At 42.5% G+C, this 17,244-nt stretch overlaps 1 protein-coding gene and 2 long non-coding RNA genes across 4 annotated transcripts; 1 reads left to right on the top strand and 2 right to left on the bottom strand.

The window, feature by feature from the left end:
• Positions 1-409: 409 nt before the first annotated feature.
• LOC146712922 (uncharacterized) lies at positions 410-2,517 on the bottom strand. Its single transcript, XR_014917457.1, has 2 exons — positions 2,416-2,517; positions 410-788 (listed from the first exon to the last, which is right to left on the bottom strand). It is a non-coding gene; the product is annotated as an uncharacterized LOC146712922 (long non-coding RNA).
• Positions 2,518-5,365: 2,848 nt separating this feature from the next.
• LOC146712923 (nuclear factor 7, ovary-like) lies at positions 5,366-12,977 on the top strand. Of its 2 annotated transcripts, XM_085445260.1 has the most exons (2): positions 5,366-6,733; positions 12,957-12,977. In XM_085445260.1, exons 1-2 carry the CDS (start codon positions 5,366-5,368, stop codon positions 12,975-12,977), a joined length of 1,389 nt encoding a protein of 462 aa, XP_085301386.1. The 2 variants fall into 2 exon arrangements, with proteins under 2 accessions (XP_085301386.1, XP_085301377.1); XM_085445251.1 differs by lacking the exon at positions 12,957-12,977 and having other exon boundaries at positions 5,366-7,131.
• Positions 12,978-15,053: 2,076 nt separating this feature from the next.
• On the bottom strand, positions 15,054-15,467 carry LOC146712924 (uncharacterized). Its single transcript, XR_014917448.1, has 3 exons — positions 15,448-15,467; positions 15,244-15,299; positions 15,054-15,112 (listed from the first exon to the last, which is right to left on the bottom strand). It is a non-coding gene; the product is annotated as an uncharacterized LOC146712924 (long non-coding RNA).
• Positions 15,468-17,244: the final 1,777 nt, after the last annotated feature.

Here is a 17,244-nt window from a genome sequence, read left to right on the forward strand (position 1 = left end):
AGCTGTTGTCTTTGTGGCTGGTAGTCCAGCATCCACCCACACTCAGTTGGCCTCCATCAGTTTTCTTTAGCACAGATGTGTCCTGCTCACTCTGGAGTCAGTGTTATCACATTTCTCATTAGTTGCTGTTAGCACAAGCACACAAAGAAAGCAGAGCTTTAGTGTTATTACCTTCCTGCTACTTCATAATAGAACGACAGTTAATGGTAAAAGTCTTGAATAGTTTTGAATTTATTTTTCCATGATCACATTTCATTCAATCACTCGTGGACTTGTGTGAATGTTACATGTATTATTTTCACCCGTGGATTTACAGACACTGTGTGAACAGTTTTCATTTTATCCAAAGTTTTACTTGAAGTCCAACTGATAAAATCACTGACAGACAACAGAAGCAGGAGCTCAGAGAGAAATTCAATTCAACTTTATTCATAAAGAGACAAATCACAACGTTTGGTTTTATTTTACAGAAACTTCAAACTAAACCAAATTCAGGACGTGTATTAAACCTGCAGCTGATCCCTGTCTGCTGTTCACTACCTTTGATTTCTGTTACCAGCATCATCTCATGTTCCCCAGGTTCACTGACAACGCTGAAACCACCAGCGGGAGACTAAGAGTGCTGATTTAAAAAGATTCAGACATTTTATTTTGCTGCAGCTCAACATGAGGCTGGATCCTGATTCTTTGTTGTTTTTGTTTTCTCTACATGAAGAAAACAGCAGCAACAAGAAGCACAGCAGGAACTGACAGGCTGACCTTCAGTCCAACAGATCCTCCTGTGTGACCTGCAGGTGAGAAACAGCTGTGAGGTGTCAGGTAGGTGATGATGAAGAACAGAACAGAATCCATTTGCTCTTCAAACTGCTGTCAGACATTATCTGCTGCACTCTGATCACATCACTCAGACCAGCTGCTTTCTACAAAGTCTCATCAGCAACATCTTTACAAACCAACATCAGATTGTGTGTTTTGTGGTCTAAAGTTTTGTGCCTCTGGTTTCTCATTGGCTCACACTCTTGCAGAGCCGTAACACGCACATGAATGAGAGGTGGTGAGTGTAGTTCCTGTTAACAGGGTATTGCAGACCATCCCGCTAATTGCCGAATTTACTTTTGTCTGTCATATTTATGATGAAAAACAAATGTAATCAAATTAGATATTGATATTTTCATATGGGAATTGATCCTGCAACATGAAACGCTGGGATTGGAAGTTCAGCATCGCTCCGCACATCATACCTGTGAGATGACAGACAGCAGTGTGGAGGAGAGTGCGACACAAAAACACAGAAATATGACTGACAGCTGCAAACGAAGCAGCATCTGCTGCAGGTGAAAGATATTGGGACTAGCAGAGCAGAGTGGCTTCACTGTAAAACAAAATTAGCAGTGAGTGTGAAAAGTTTCTGTGTGTGGAGTTCAACACCGTCCACTCAGAAGCTGCATCACTGGATGGTAGATTTAAAAAGCTTGCATTCAGTGACAACAGAGCTGTTGATGAGGCACTTCAGAGAATAACTGCAGCAGCAAAGTGCACTCCCACCCAGCTCCACCATTACAGGGCCAAGTGAAGGAGGAGCCACAGACGTCTGCTGTGTGGAGCCTCTTTGATGAAAGAGCTGCAGGAGATGCTGCAAAGAGAAATACTACAGCTGATGTTATGATGGAGATGAAATGTTATCTTGAGGAGCCCCTCATCCAACAAGGAGAAGGCCCACAGAGCTGGTGGGAGGCCAAGGCCACAGTCTTTCCCTACCTGTTGAAGGTGATGGAGGGGAGACTGTGCATTGTGGCAACATCTGTTCCTTTGGAGGGTCTTCTCAAAAACTGGGCAGATACTAAGGAGAAACCACATCAGCCCATCCAAGCTGAGGCAGCTGGTTTTTCTGAATGTCGACCTGCACTGAGGACAAACTGTTTGGCTGCTGAGTTTGGTTCTGTTCTGTGGATTTGTTTACAGTGGGGCTTTTTGTGTTGAATTAAACTTAAAGGTTTGATTAAAATATTAAACAACAGTAAGAATGCCTGCTTTTGTAACAGAACAAAAACACAGAATTAGGCAATTATAAGGCTTTTCATAAAAACACTACATGCAAAAGGGTTTGTCAGCACACAAAGCATTCACATTTGCCAAGTAAAGCTAAAGTATGAGGCTACAGAGGATAATAACTTAAGAGACATTTGGGAGCCACGAGACGTGCAAGATAATCCAGAGCTTAGATCTAAATAAGGAAGTCTTAACTCAGTAATGGAGAATATCCTCACACATTAAGAAGCACCGAGGGAGGGAAGTCCTTCATTACTCTGTCAGTCAGGTAGGTGATCAGTGAAGAACAGCACAGAATCTATGTACCTGCATGTTCAGCTCAATTTGTGGATGCAATAAGAAGTAAAGTGAGAGTGATCAGCTTACCAGTGACTGTGATATTAACCAGGTTACTGATGGCACCATTACTGGACTCACACCAGTAAACTCCGGTGTCGTGAGGCACCAGCGTACTGATTGAACATGATTGATCACGTTGATGTTGTCCCCGCCCATCTCCACACTCAGCCCTCTGCAGTTTGCTTGTGTTTCTCCTCACAGTCCAATCAGAAAAGCTTTGGTCCTCCTCACAGATTACAGTCACAACATCTCCCTCAGAGACATCAGAGCTGTGAGGAAGAGGAGAGGTTAGATCAGGGCAAGGCTGGACTGGGACAAAAAGTCGGGATGAAGATTGAAAATGTGACGTCATTCAGGGGTAAAACCGCAAAGGATTCTGGGAACTTGTAGCAAGAGGTACTAGCGCACGCAGGCTTTCAATTGAACTCAGTTACACAGCGATAAAAAGAAACACAAAAAATGGCAAGAAGCTGTTGTATTATTAACTGCAACAGCCGGTCGCATGACAGCCACGGGAAGCCGACGGGTAAAGAGATCTTTTTTTTTATCGGATTACGTCGTTGAAGAGAAATTTTTTAAGCCATGTTTCCGAAGTAAGAGCCGACGGATGGTCTGGATATACCAAACATAACGTCCCAGAACTCTCCAGCTCACAGGTTAGTCTGCTCCAAGCATTCCCACAAAGGTCAGAGTTTTGTTGTAGTTAATGCGTCATTTTTCTTAACATAATTGGTGATATAGGTTACAAGCAAGTCTGGCGCTGAACAGAAATTGCTCCTTTGTTTATTGTGCATAAATAGTGAATTGTCCTGACACAATATTGCGTTTCGCTTCTGTTATTATGGTACATTGACAGAAACATATACTTTTATTCACAGGGTAAAACAGGTTTTTTTATATCACTAATTGTCCAGTACGATTACAGCATACAATATTATTGTCACTGCTACATTTCTGTGATGCTACCAGAAATTATTTCCACTACTAATTAATTACCATTGAGCTCAAAGGTTATATTAATAAACGGTTAACGAATGTGTATTTATGACGACGATTTGTGAGACTGGTAAACTTACCTTTGTTCGTACGATGGTCTTTCGTTCTACACGGTGCATTTCAAGGTCCTGCACCCATCCGTCGGTAAACTGTACCTGGGCTTGTTGCAGTGACCTGAAGTTACTAAACTTCATGAGTGTATGCACTCACTCCAAGAACCGTATGATTATAAATATGAGCGTGGTGAAAGTTGGGCAGCACGCTGACGTCTTTGGTCCCTCTGTGTGCTCGTAAGGGTCTGACCCTTTCACTCCTTTGATTTTTTCCTCGTATCTTTTCTTTGTCTTTTCGTCGAGACTTTTTTGTGCGGCAAAGAAAAAACAAGAAGGTATTGGAACCGGAGAATGAACGTTTTGCGGTGCTGCAAATGCTTGCATTTGATGCGGTACTTGGATTGTTTTGCCACGAGTTCCCGGCATGCAATGCGCGAAAATCACGTGATTGCTAAACAAGGGGGAGGGTGCATCCGGCCTCCTCGGCTGTAATTGGTCCAGCCCAGAGTCGATCATGACCAATTGGCCAATCCAACACCTTTCATTATATATACCCTTCCTTAAAAAAAAGAAAATCCATCGGCCCATAAAAACAAAAAATCGCCAGCTATGGATCAGGGGTGTCAAACTCAAATACACAGTGGGCCAAAATTCAAAACTGGAACAAAGTCGCAGGCTAACGTTAATATTTATTGAAATATATTTATTCCTCCAGATATAAGAATGAATCTTTTCTCAAACACGTTTTGCTGAAAAACTGAATATGGAACAAGTTCTGCTCCAATTATTTGGGTAAAGATAATAAACACTTTGATGGCCTATAAGTGAAAGTGAAAACGTGATAAACCAATAATATAATTAATAAATAATTATATTTTTTGATAAGTGAAGTTCACTGAACTGAAAGGAAATTTTGGTTTGATGATGGTTGACATGTTTTCCAAATAGAAGTTTTTCTCTAGTGAGGAGATGCAGGTGCAGCAGAGCATTGCTGGAAGAAATGATCCCAAGGGTGGAATCTCCTGAGAAATCTTCAGAGACCCAGCGAGAAGTAGGGACCATAGCTGACAGCCCAGGCAGGGGTTGAGGTCAAAGGTCATGCTGTTTGGGGACCTACTGGTCATCATGAGAAGATTCTGGAACCACAGCAATGACCATAAAGCTGCACTGGATGGAGAGCTGTGCCACGGGGCTTTCCAGAGGTAATCACGAGGAGATTGTGGACAACATGTGAAATGAGATAAAAGCTCTTTATTAGTAACTTTTACAACTTCTGGCAGGTTAATGTCTGAACTTTGGAGTGAAACACACCCTTAGTTACAGGAAATAACACCACTGTCTGTAACTAAGTGAATCCACCTTAACACCACCTGTGTGTGTGTGACTGCATTACACTCCCACTGCTGGGAACCTGAACAAGAACCAGAACAAAGTCTAAAATAGAAGCTGACAAACAGCTGCACCACCGAGTGACACTTTATTTTATAAACTTCACAACAGGTTTCATGTTGTGACCTGTGGAGGTGAAAAGACACAAAACCTGTTTTACAGCTTTTGAGCTGCAGGCAGGATTGAAACACACCTTAGTTAAAAGTCAAACAGCAACATTTGTCTCCTCCCCTCACGTCACTCAAATGTGACAAACCAGGAAACAGGAAGTTCTTCGTCCTCAGTAAAGAGAGACGCACAGACGATCAGACTGAGCTCAGACCAAACTAGCAGCTTCCTCTGAGTGAGTCCAGCTACAGGAGAGAAAAGTGGAAAACTCCAACACTGCTGCTTCAAGCTGCTGACGCTCCACACACTGAATGTGAGTTTGAGCAAAAACACGACTCAAAGGAAGTTTCAGTGAAGGTGGTAGAGGAGGGAGGGGAGCCAGGACTGACTGTACTTCCTGTCTGCTGTTTTCAGCTTCACTCACAGACTCAATGGCTTCCAGATCAGAGGAGGATCTCTGCTGTCCGGTCTGTCAGGAGGTCTTCAGAGATCCTGTTCTTCTGTCATGTAGCCACAGCTTCTGTAAAGACTGTCTGAAGAGATGGTGGAGAGAGAGACCAACACACGAGTGTCCAGTTTGTAAGGAAATATCAGTTTATGATCCACCTTTAAACCGAGCTTTAAAGAACCTGTGTGAGTCGTTCTTACAGGAGAGAGATCAGAGAGCTTCAGAGGCTCTCTGCAGTCTGCACTCTGAGAAACTCAAACTCTTCTGTCTGGACCATCAGCAGCCAGTGTGTGTCGTCTGCAGAGACTCAGAAAAACACACCAATCACAGATTCAGACCCATCGATGAAGCTGCACAACAACACAAGAAGGAACTTCAGGAAACTCTGGAGCCCTTAAAGAAGAAGTTAAAGGTTTGTGAAGAAGTTCAAGTGAAGTTTGATCAAACAGCAGAACACATTAAGGTCCAGGCCCGACACACAGAGAGGCAGATTAAGGAGCAGTTTAAGAAGCTTCAGCAGTTTCTAGCAGAGGAAGAGGAGGCCAGGCTGGCTGCACTGAGGGAGGAAGAGGAGCAGAAGAGTGGGATGATGAAGGAGAAGATGGAGGCTCTGAGCAGAGAGATAGCAGCTCTTTCAGACACAGTCAGAGCCACAGAGGAGGAGCTGAGAGCTGAAGACGTCTCATTCCTGCACAACTACAAGGCTGCAGTGGAAAGAGTCCAGCGCTGCCCCCTGCTGGATGATCCACAGCTGCCCTCAGGAGCTCTGATAGACCAGGCCAAACACCTGGGCAACCTGACCTTCAACATCTGGAACAACATGAAGGACATGGTCTCCTACACTCCTCTCATTCTGGACCCAAACACTGCTCATCCAAAACTCATCCTGTCTGAAGATCTGACCAGTGTGAGACGAGGAGGAGAGAAGCAGCTTCCTGATAATCCAGAGAGGTTTGATTGGTCCTGCTCTGTCCTGGGCTCTGAGGGCTTTAACTCAGGGACTCACAGCTGGGATGTTGAAGTTGGAGACAGTACATGGTGGGATCTGGGTGTGTTAGCAGAGTCTGTGCAGAGGAAGGGAGACATACAGTCTGGATTATGGACAATATTGTTCTGTTTAGGTGAATACTCAGCACGCTCACCATCAGCTCCTCTCACTATTCTCTCAGTAGAGAAGAAGCTCCAGAGGATCAGAGTGAATCTGGACTGGAACAGAGGAAAGCTGTCGTTCTCTGATCCTGATACTAACACACACATACACACCTTCACACACACTTTCACTCACAGGATGTTTCCATACATATGGACTGGTGATAAAGTGAAGGTGTGTCCGTTGAAGGTGTCAGTGTCAGTGCAGCAGATGAGTTGAGGATGATGATGTTTCTAATGTTGTTTCCTGTCAGTGAGTTGAAGCTGTTAAACTGCAGCTGTCCTCCTGCTGCCTCGTTGTTCCAAAGCTCTTTGTTTCTCTTTTAGTTTCACTCTTTCTTTCTGTTTCTGCTGTCCACCTTTTCACATGGAAAATCATTTCACTGTTTCTCACTGAATGACTCCCCAAACTAGATTTGAAATTCTATCAAGTTTCTAATCATTACAAGTGATTCATGTTTCTATTTGATGTGTAAATGGAGATGATTTAGTTTGCTGGGATATGGACTGACATGTGTTGAATGGGAGGAGCAGTTTGTTGTTGTCTTCTTGTCTGTTTATGACAACAATAAATATGTTGTTGAAACAATGATTCATGTTTAACTCCATATATGAAATGTTTCTGATCTTTGAATTCTGTTTGATTAAAGACTTTCTTCATGACACAAATGAGATTTCAGTGTATTAATAGAACTAAATAAGCTCAGAGTTGAAAGGCTGGAGTATTATGTACGTGCTTCACTGTCAGGATCTTCAGGGGGATTCAAAGGGAAACATCAAACTGCTGTAATGAGATAAACTAGTTGGGCTGAACACACTTATCTGTAGTTTGTCTCCATCCAGGATCATCAGAATATAATGAACATGTGTGAAGAGCCACAAAATGCTGCTGCCCTCTCAGCATGATGAGCTCCAGCCTTTGTTAGCAGGACAACAGGAAACATGAGACAACTTTCAGAGACAGTAACCAACTGTGGCCACAAGATGGCAGCAGCTGATCTGAGATCCTTTATTGGACAGAAGGACTCTGCTCTGTGACGTCATCAGAGAGACGGCCTTCACTCTGATAGATCTGACGTCATGTCTGCACTGCGATGATGAAAGCTGATAAACACATTGTTATTGATCCATGAAATCACCTCTGTCCTCTCAAGTGTAGCTGTTTACAGAGCTGAAGAAGTCCTTCATCATCAAAACAGACAAACATGTATTTCCTGTATTAAGTGACGTCATCCTCACTCTGACCTCTTACATACATTCTGTTCAGTTTTCCTGCTGTAAGAAATAAACTGTGTGAAAATAGAAATGCAGGGAAACATCCATTAATCACAGCTGAGCCGTTTGTTTCTGACTCACATTCAATGAGGCTTCAGGTGTAAATACCTCAGAAGTGTTTGTGAGTTCAGTAGAAGCAGACCCAGTCGACCATCATGGCCTCCACAGCACTACACAATGCAACAGAAAGGCCTTCATCATCTGCTGAACCACCTCTGAACCACGACGCTCTCCCTGCATCTAAAAGCTGTTAGTCAGGATGAGATGCTGCTGTGATCGCTCACAATTTACCTGTGAGACCTTTGTAAATATTGTCTTTGTTTCTGGAGGAAACACCTTTAGTCTGTTTGTATTTGGAGTGCAGATCTGGGCGTCCATCACTTTAACCTGCACACGTTTAGTTATTGAGTGTAGTTGATGTTTGGCAGCATTTTATAAGTGACAGTTCATGAACGGTGAAGGAACAGAGGACGCCTGACCATCCTACCTGTGTCAGTAAGAAGACTTTCATCACAACTTCACAACTTAACACAACTGAAACCTGAATTCAGTGTTGCATAGTTTACTAACAGTGTGTGCTGACACTGAAGTTAGCAGTTTGTTTCCTAAGAGCTGCTGGGACAAACCACAGTGAGCGGCTACAGAGTTTAGTTAAGGTGGTTCTAACATGTGACCTGTTGAATTATTTACAGGGATTTATTTTTCATTTAAAGCATCATTTGTGAAGTTTTTATGAAGTTTAGTTCTTTTTTGTTCTTTGTGTAACGTTTAGATTTTCTTCTCTGGTGTTTTAACTCTTCAGGTTTCCTGTAACAGAGATGTAAACCACCGTTTTCTGATGCTGCTGCTCTGTGACATAAACACGGCCACTTTATTAGGCACACCTTGCTGGCTGCAGGTTATAACCCCTGCTGGAAACATCCCACAGATTTGGATCCTTATTGCCATGACAGCACCACACAGCTGCTCCAGATGCTGCAGGATGCTGGTCAGGGCTCTAACAGTGAAACTTTACTGAAAGTAAGAAACCTGAGAGGAAATAAACTTTGACTTTAGTAAGCTGAGCTCTGAAGCTGTGATGGAGCTCAGTCGGTGTGAAGGCGGCTGCTGTGTAACAAACGTTTGTCTGAGGTGCTGCGACTGATCGTGGTCATGTTTATTTAAAGAAGTCGGTGATGAAGCAGGCTGTGCAGTCCGAGCTCTTCATCAGTTAACAGTCCTCCAGAGCTGCTGCAGGGAGCTGACTGTCCTCCAGGTGGCGCTAAGTGAACAAAGTCCAAAGAAATAAACTTGGACTGTTTTTTGAAGCCTAAATAAAATGTGAATAAACTTTATAGATACATTTGAAACCAGCTACTCTGTGACTTTACACACTCACACAGTAACAGAGCTGATTCCTGATTGGAGCAGCACAGAGTTAGACTTCTTTTCTGGCTGTGGATTGGTTCGTCAGGATTTCCCCCTTTACAGGTTTAAAAACAATCTCTGTTTTTACATTTTTTGACCTCCTTCTTGTGTCTAAAGGTGAAGCAGCACCAGCCTCCTCTGATCCTCATGTTGTAGCTCTGTGTGTCCAGCAGGGGGCAGAACACCTCCAAACTGTGCCAGCAGCTCTCACTGTGAGCTCAGACGTTTGTGGACACTCAGTTTGTTTGAACATAGTAAATAATCAGAGCTTCTCACACTGTTTATGGGGACACCACCTGCCCGAGGGTGTACTGTGTCAGAGAGGTGGTGTATGGTGCTGGGTGTAGTCTCTCTGCTGGTTCACAGTTTTTACTGAGGAGCTGTGTTCATGTCAGGAAGGTTTCGTCTGATCACTGTGGTGCAGTTTGGTTTACTCTGTTTCTGAGTGTTTGTAGGATCAGTCTCTGCAGGTCACCTGATACCTGGCAGTGAAGTGTTTATGAATCAGCTCCGTCAGATTTAATCCAACAGAATAACATGTAAAACACTCCAGGGCTTTTACTCTGAAACTTTCTCCAGAGCTGTCTGGAGTTTTCTTACATTAAAATATTCTGGGATTACCAGACTGTCCACATCATGTGTCCTACCAAAACTTTCATCCACAAATATACCCTGACATTAAACCCAAATAGATCTGAGAGCGAGTCATTAGTATCAGTACTGTGTGTGTGTGTGTGTGTGTGTGTGTGTGTGTGTGTGTGTGTGTGTGTGTGTGTGTGTGAGAGAGAGATATTCAGGTAACTTACTGGGTTACTGCACATGCTCACACCTTTTCAGCACAACAGGTGCAGTTTGGTGTTTTACTGCCTCCTGCTGGAACAATGATGGCAGCTCTCAAGACTTTATTGGTTATTGTCATTTCGTGTTACACAGCCTGAAACGAAATACTGTTCCTCAGCAGCCTCTACAGTGCAATAACCAATATATTTTAAAAAGAATAAATACAGTTTAAAGGGAATAAGTTTAAAAAAGAGCAGCAAAAAAGGCATAAATAGCTTAAAATCTAAGTTCTAAAAAAACCTCCAGTTTTTATTAATATTTTATTATTTATCAAATTATTATAAACTAAAAATATTTTTTACGTGATAAACGACTTCAGTGCTTCGTCCATGACCTCCTGAAGGTAAAGGGCCCAAAGAGCCAATCAGCAGCTCTGAAACAGGAAATATGACTCATGGAGAAGTTCACAACAGTTTCAGCTGCCAGTTGTACTCATCACCATGGAGACTGTCTCCATGGTGGAGGCAGAGTGACAGTGTTGTAGATGCTGCATTTTGAAGCCTCAGTGTTTATGTTGTGCCCTTAAACAGGGGAAATAGTGAGGAGAGGTGAAAGAGCGGCACAGACACGCAGCTCTCACTCTCACTCGTCTGTATTGAGTGAAGGAGGAAGCGCGCGAACCCACCTACTGGAGCCCTGAGGCATTAACAATGGATCGACGCACAATCAACCCAGGCAAAACTTTCACTACTTATCTCCCTCTATATTCCCACTGCATATTCTATTCGAAAACAGTCAAAGCAACAAATAAAACATTAATAAGGGCATGACATGAAATGTAAGGAACAGAGATGTACAACTTCAAAACTAATCAAATTTATGATCCACCACATTTATATTTTTGTTCACAGCCATGTACACATCAAACTCTCATCTTTCTGTCCAAAAACAAAACAAAAAGATTCCCTGTAAATTTGACCTTTTCCTTCAACTGTCCATTATAGCGTGGTCTTCCTACTTATCTTGACACAATACTCAGTCGCGTTGCCTGCTGCAAACTTAAAAGAAGTCTGACGAATGAAGTGACTGTGAGTGTGTCTGACGTCACGGTGTGTGTGAAAAGGTATCCAGCTGGGGCAGACATGATTCTGCAGGTCACCTGCCCAGTGGACAAAAAGAAATAAAATAGTTGTGTGGATGATATATGAATGATAATACGAAGAGTGTTTTGTGTCTCTCAGCCTGAAACAACTGTAATGCCACTTTCTGTTTTGGAGAAAGGACAGTTAAAAAAGGATGTGTGTTGTTTTAAGCAGTGATGAGAATAATGAAGATGTGATGAGAGAGCAACACAAAAGTATAAGTACAGGGATGATGCTCTTTACAGGAAGGGTCAGAGCAGACTCTACCTGCTGAGGCGGCTGAGGTCATTTGGAGTCCAGGGAGCGCTTTTAAAGACCTTCTATGACTCTGTGGTGGCATCTGTCATTTTTTACAGTGTGGTATGTTGGAGCAGCAGTTTATCTCCCGCCCCATGCATGTAGATGTTGCTGAACTGCAGAGCTGCTTCAGTGACAGACTGCTGCATCCTCGATGCATGAAGGAGCGTTTCCGCAGGTCCTTCCTCCCTGCAGCTGTCAGACTGTACAATCTGAACTGCTCCCAACAAACACAGATGTTTACATCAGCGCTGTATCGTGCACTGTTTTATCAACCGATTCACACTACAACCAGGGTTGCCTCTTATCTGTATTTAATTTTATTTAATTTAACAACAGTATGGTACTCAGTTTTTGGTAACCATTGTCCTTCATGTAAATATGTAAGAATTGTGTATGTTTCTGTTCTGTGTCATGTGTACTGTTTGTTTGTATATGTGTTTTCTTGCTGCTGTTACACCCAAGTTTCCCCTTGTGGGACAATTAAATTGATATAACAACACTCGTGGTAAAGTTGTGGACTGGAAGAATACCTGACCAAGATTATCTTGCAATGTTTTGCAGCCGCCAGTCAAGCCGGTAGATAAATGTCTGTGATTGTCGCAGGTGGCTGTGTGGCTGGCAGGAGCTCTTTCCTATCAGTTTGTCCCCACCTTCACCTATGGTCACGAGCTTTGGGTAATAACCAAAAGAATCCGATTCTGGATATGAACTGCAACTCTCTTTACATTGGCCTTTCCTCCACCCTTCTCGTTAGATTGCAGACTGTCCAGAATGCGGCGGCACGCCTTTTGACAGGTAGCAGGAAGTTTTCTTCCATCACTCCTGTTCTTGCTGGCTTGCACTGGCTTCCAATTAAATACCGTATTCAATTTAAAATATTACTTTTCACCTACAAAACCATTAATAACTTTGCGCCGAGCTACCTCAATGAGCTTCTCAGGTTACACACTCCTGTCAGAGCACTTAGCTCTGCTACCCAAATTCTTCTGGAGCAACCTCGTTCTCGGCTGAAGTCTCGCAGTGACCGCGCGTTTGCTGTAGCTGCCCCGGTCTTATGGAACAACCTTCCTGTCGCTATCCGGGCGTCTGACTCTATGCCACTGTTTAAATCACGGCTTAAGACTTATTTCTTTAATCTTGCCTTTCCACCCAGTTAACACTTGTGTGCGCTGGTACATTTTTTATGCTTGTGAACTACTTTTATATCTTATGATGGTTTTTATAATTGATACGTGCCAGGTCCTTTCTCTTTTCCCTCCCATCTCCCTTTTCCTATTTTATTTTTGTCAAGCACCTTGGTATACCCTTGTTTTTTTAGTGTGCTTTATAAATAAAGTTTATTTATTTATTTATTATTTGTTGCTGTTTAAGTTTGTCAATTTCAGACCTCTGTCTCTGAAGTTCAACGTTCTGCATTTCCAGGTCTTTCAGTTTTGCGACATGGTCTGACAGAAAAGAACATAAATAAGTCAATATGAATTTTATTTATCTGCATCATTTGAATCTTTTCATTTTTAGTAGGTTAGATTATTGAATAAATAATGAATAAATAATAAAAATAAAAAAATTAATGAGAAACGTTAGTGATAGATTCATGAAGTGACATTGATATCTCTGTAACAGGGGCTCATATGAAGGTTTCCTCATGCTGTCATTTTTCTCACTACCTGACATCATACTCTACCTTTATTCTCTTGTTTTAAGGTCCTGATTTCCACTTTCTGTTCAGCCACTGAGGCAGTCAGCTCTCTGAGCACAGCATGGATTTCCTGTGGACAGGGTTGTTGGTTTGAAATCTGCTGGTCAAGAATTTCATTATCTGCCTCTGTCTGATTTGTGGAAACAGAGCAGACCAGAAGCAACAGCGAGAACTTCAGCGTGATCTCCATTCTGTCAGTGAAAACTCAACAGTATCTGTGTGTCATCTGCAAACCTGACTGACTTTTATATTACACAGTACAGAGGGGAGGTCACTGTAGCATTAGATTCAACCTTATTCTAGTGAATCAGTGACTAATGTAATCTTTATGACTTCAGATGCAGTACAAGGAGAAGAACAAGTGAGTATCAATGATTGTCAACTGATAGTAAAACATGAGCATGTGTGTTTCCACCAACTGACCAGAGCTTAGAGGACAAATATCAAAATGTGTGCTCAGATACAGATGTTTAAGCAGCTGTGAAAGAACATATCTGGAAGTTTTTGGCACTGAGGAAGTAATTGCCTTTGATTATGGAATTCCTCTAATAACTCAGAGCAAAAATACTCTAAGCAACAAAATGCATAAAGTAATCTTTACAACTTTTACAAGGTACAAGACTACAAAGAGATAAACAAGTGAATGTCAATGATTATCAGCCGTTCATAAAATTAATCAGCACGTGTTGTTTTAGAAAATCCAATGTGAATGTAGGAACCATGAAGGTCACTGACATGGTATAACTTGAAGATGAACTTCTACTCTTCATGTGTAACATGACACTTGGTTGACCACCCTTCCCACTCCAGTTCAATAAAACCACAGCTGTCCTTTTTTGTTTCTTTCTTCTCTGACCACTTAGGTGAGAAAGCTAGTGTTCAATGCTTTTCAGAGAATGAATTAATCTCTGACCCTTCCACTCCAAGCACTCCTCCAGATGCAGTGAACAGTCTTATAAGCAATACAAGAGCATGCTGAAGAGTCTTGGTTGCTAAATACAGCAAAAGTATTCGGCCCCCTTGAATTTTTCCACATTTTGTCACATTACAGCCACAAACATGAATCAATTTTATTGGAATTCCACGTGAAAGACCAACACAAAGTGGTGCACACGTGAGAAGTGGAACGGAAATCATACATGATTCCAAACATTTTTTACAAATAACTGCAAAGTGGGGTGTGAGTAATTATTCAGCCCCCTTTGGTCTGAGTGCAGTCAGTTGCCCATAGACGTTGCCTGATGAGTGCTAATGACTAAATAGAGTGCACCTGTGTATAATCTAATGTCAGTACAAATACAGCTGCTCTGTGACGGCCTCAGAGGTTGTCTAAGAGAATATTGGGAGCAACAACACCATGAAGTCCAAAGAACACACCAGACAGGTCAGGGATAAAGTTAGTGATGGGCAGATGAAGCCCCATGAAGCACTGAAGCTTTTCATCCAATTGGTTCACCCCAACGCGAAGCTTCATGAAGCTTCATTTGCTCTAGCAGGAAACCTACTGGACGTAAAAATAATAGCTGGCATGAATTTGAAGAGTGTGGCATTTTGCACACAGCCTGTAAATGTCAACAACAAAAGGAGTGTGTAAAACATGTATATTGTAGTGATGGCAGTATACTGTGTATATTTATACTGGCAGTATGGGAAATAATTATTTGGAAATGCTTGAAATGGAAATGATCATTTACTGTGAGGTGAGGTGTGGTTGGGGTGTGGACAGTGGTTGTGCTTTTGTAACGTTGAGGTATGGACAGCTACACACTGAGGCTTTGAGCCTCAGTCCTGCCTGTTCACATTTTATTCTGTAAAAACTAAATTTTCACTGCTTTTATGACCTTTTTAGTGGGGAGAACGTAGCTAGGATTTAATGATTTAACAAATCTTTTGAATCCTTTGTCCTCCACAATGTTAAATAGCTGGGAGTCCTCAATCACCATGCTGACCAGGTCTTCATCTATTTGAGATTGTTCTCCTGAGGAAAGACAATAAAGATAAAGCACATATATAAATATCACATACGTAACTTATAACAGTTGTATAATATTGTTATATCATTTAGTAACATTACTGCATGCTATATTATCATGGCATTTGATGGCTCACCTGGTCTTGCTCCACAATCGGTGTCCCCCTTATTCTCATGCAAAGCTCTGTAGTGCCTAAGCATGAATGAGGTGTTGTTGTTATATCCCAGCTCCCTGGCACATAGCAAACACTTCACCTTGTACAAAAGTCAAGACAGCTCAACATAAATTGTATTGCACCATCAGTATCATGAAAATACATCTTCTGTAGAAATTTACATACCTTGTTGGGAGGAATAAGATCAAAATGTTCCCACACAGGGGAGGACATCCTCCTCTTCTTAGCTGGCTCCATTCTCTCCTGACTTTCTCTCCTCACTCTCATAAACCTCCAAACGGTCTCCAAACTCTCACTAACCGCAACTCTCCATCAAACACCCACATTGTGAATGAAGTCTGAGGGGTTTATATCGCTGTCATATCTCGCGGCAAAGTTCGAACCGCTTCATAAACCAGTCACGTGGTACAGCCGGGCAGCGAGGCTTCGGACGTCATCATTTTCAGCTCCTCCCATAAATGAAGCAAGCCTCGATACGCGCTTCGCGGAAACGCCCCCTCCATTACTCGACACACGCTCCGAAGCCTCGATACAGAACGTCCCATCACTAGATAAAGTTATTGAGAAATTTAAAGCAGGCTTAGGCTACAAAAAGATTTCCCAAGCCTTGAACATCCCACGGAGCACTGTTCAAGCCATCATTCAGAAATGGAAGGAGTACGGCACAACTGTAAACCTACCAAGACAAGGCCGTCCACCTAAACTCACAGGCCGAACAAGGAGAGCGCTGATCAGAAATGCAGCCAAGAGGCCCATGGTGACTCTGGACGAGCTGCAGAGATCTACAGCTCAGGTGGGGGAATCTGTCCATAGGACAACTATTAGTCGTGCACTGCACAAAGTTGGCCTTTATGGAAGAGTGGCAAGAAGAAAGCCGTTGTTAACAGCAAACCATAAGAAGTCCCGTTTGCAGTTTGCTACAAGCCATGTGGGGGACACAGCAAACATGTGGGGGACACAGCAAACATGTGGGGGACACAGCAAACATGTAGGGGACACAGCAAACATGTGGAAGAAGGTGCTCTGGTCAGATGAGACCAAAATGTAACTTTTTGGCCAAAATGCAAAACGCTATGTGTGGCGGAAAACTAACACTGCACCTCACTCTGAACACACCATCCCCAATGTCAAATATGGTGGTGGCAGCATCATGCTCTGGGGGTGCTTCTCTTCAGCAGGGACAGGAAGCTGGTCAGAGTTGATGGGAAGACGGATGGAGCCAAATACAGGGCAATCTTGGAAGAAAACCTCTTGGAGTCTGCAAAAGACTTGAGACTGGGGCGGAGGTTCACCTTCCAGCAGGACAACGACCCTAAACATAAAGCCAGGGCAACAATGGAAAGGTTTAAAACAAAACATATCCATGTGTTAGAATGGCCCAGTCAAAGTCCAGATCTAAATCCAATCGAGAATCTGTGGCAAGATCTGAAAACTGCTGATCACAAACCCTGTCCATCTAATCTGACTGAGCTGGAGCTGTTTTGCAAAGAAGAATGGGCAAAGATTTCAGTCTGTAGATGTGCAAAGCTGGTAGAGACAGACCCTAAAAGACTGGCAGCGGTAATTGCAGCAAAAGGTGGTTCTACAAAGTATTGACTCAGGGGGCTGAATAATTATGCACACCCCACTTTGCAGTTATTTATTTGTAAAAAATGTTTGGAATCATGTATGATTTTCGTTCCACTTCTCACGTGTGCACCACTTTGTGTTGGTCTTTCACGTGGAATTCCAATAAAATTCTGTCTGGACAATGTCATATCATGAGTAATAATTAAAAATAATCCATATACATAAAACAAACACATGCACACACACACAGTGACATTTTAGACCTTCAGAATACTGTATATACTTTGGGCATCTCGGTGCTGATCCAGAATCCTTACATTATTATTTATTACTAGAGCTACAATAATAAAGCAAAGAGGAGGGGGAAGTAATAAATATGAAATAATGTATTTA

The sequence above is a fragment of the Copadichromis virginalis genome, linkage group LG3 (assembly GCF_057382275.1).
Source record: "Copadichromis virginalis isolate Kocher_CV1m ecotype Utaka linkage group LG3, C_Virginalis_male_GT1.1, whole genome shotgun sequence".
Taxonomy (NCBI): Eukaryota; Metazoa; Chordata; class Actinopteri; order Cichliformes; family Cichlidae; genus Copadichromis; species Copadichromis virginalis.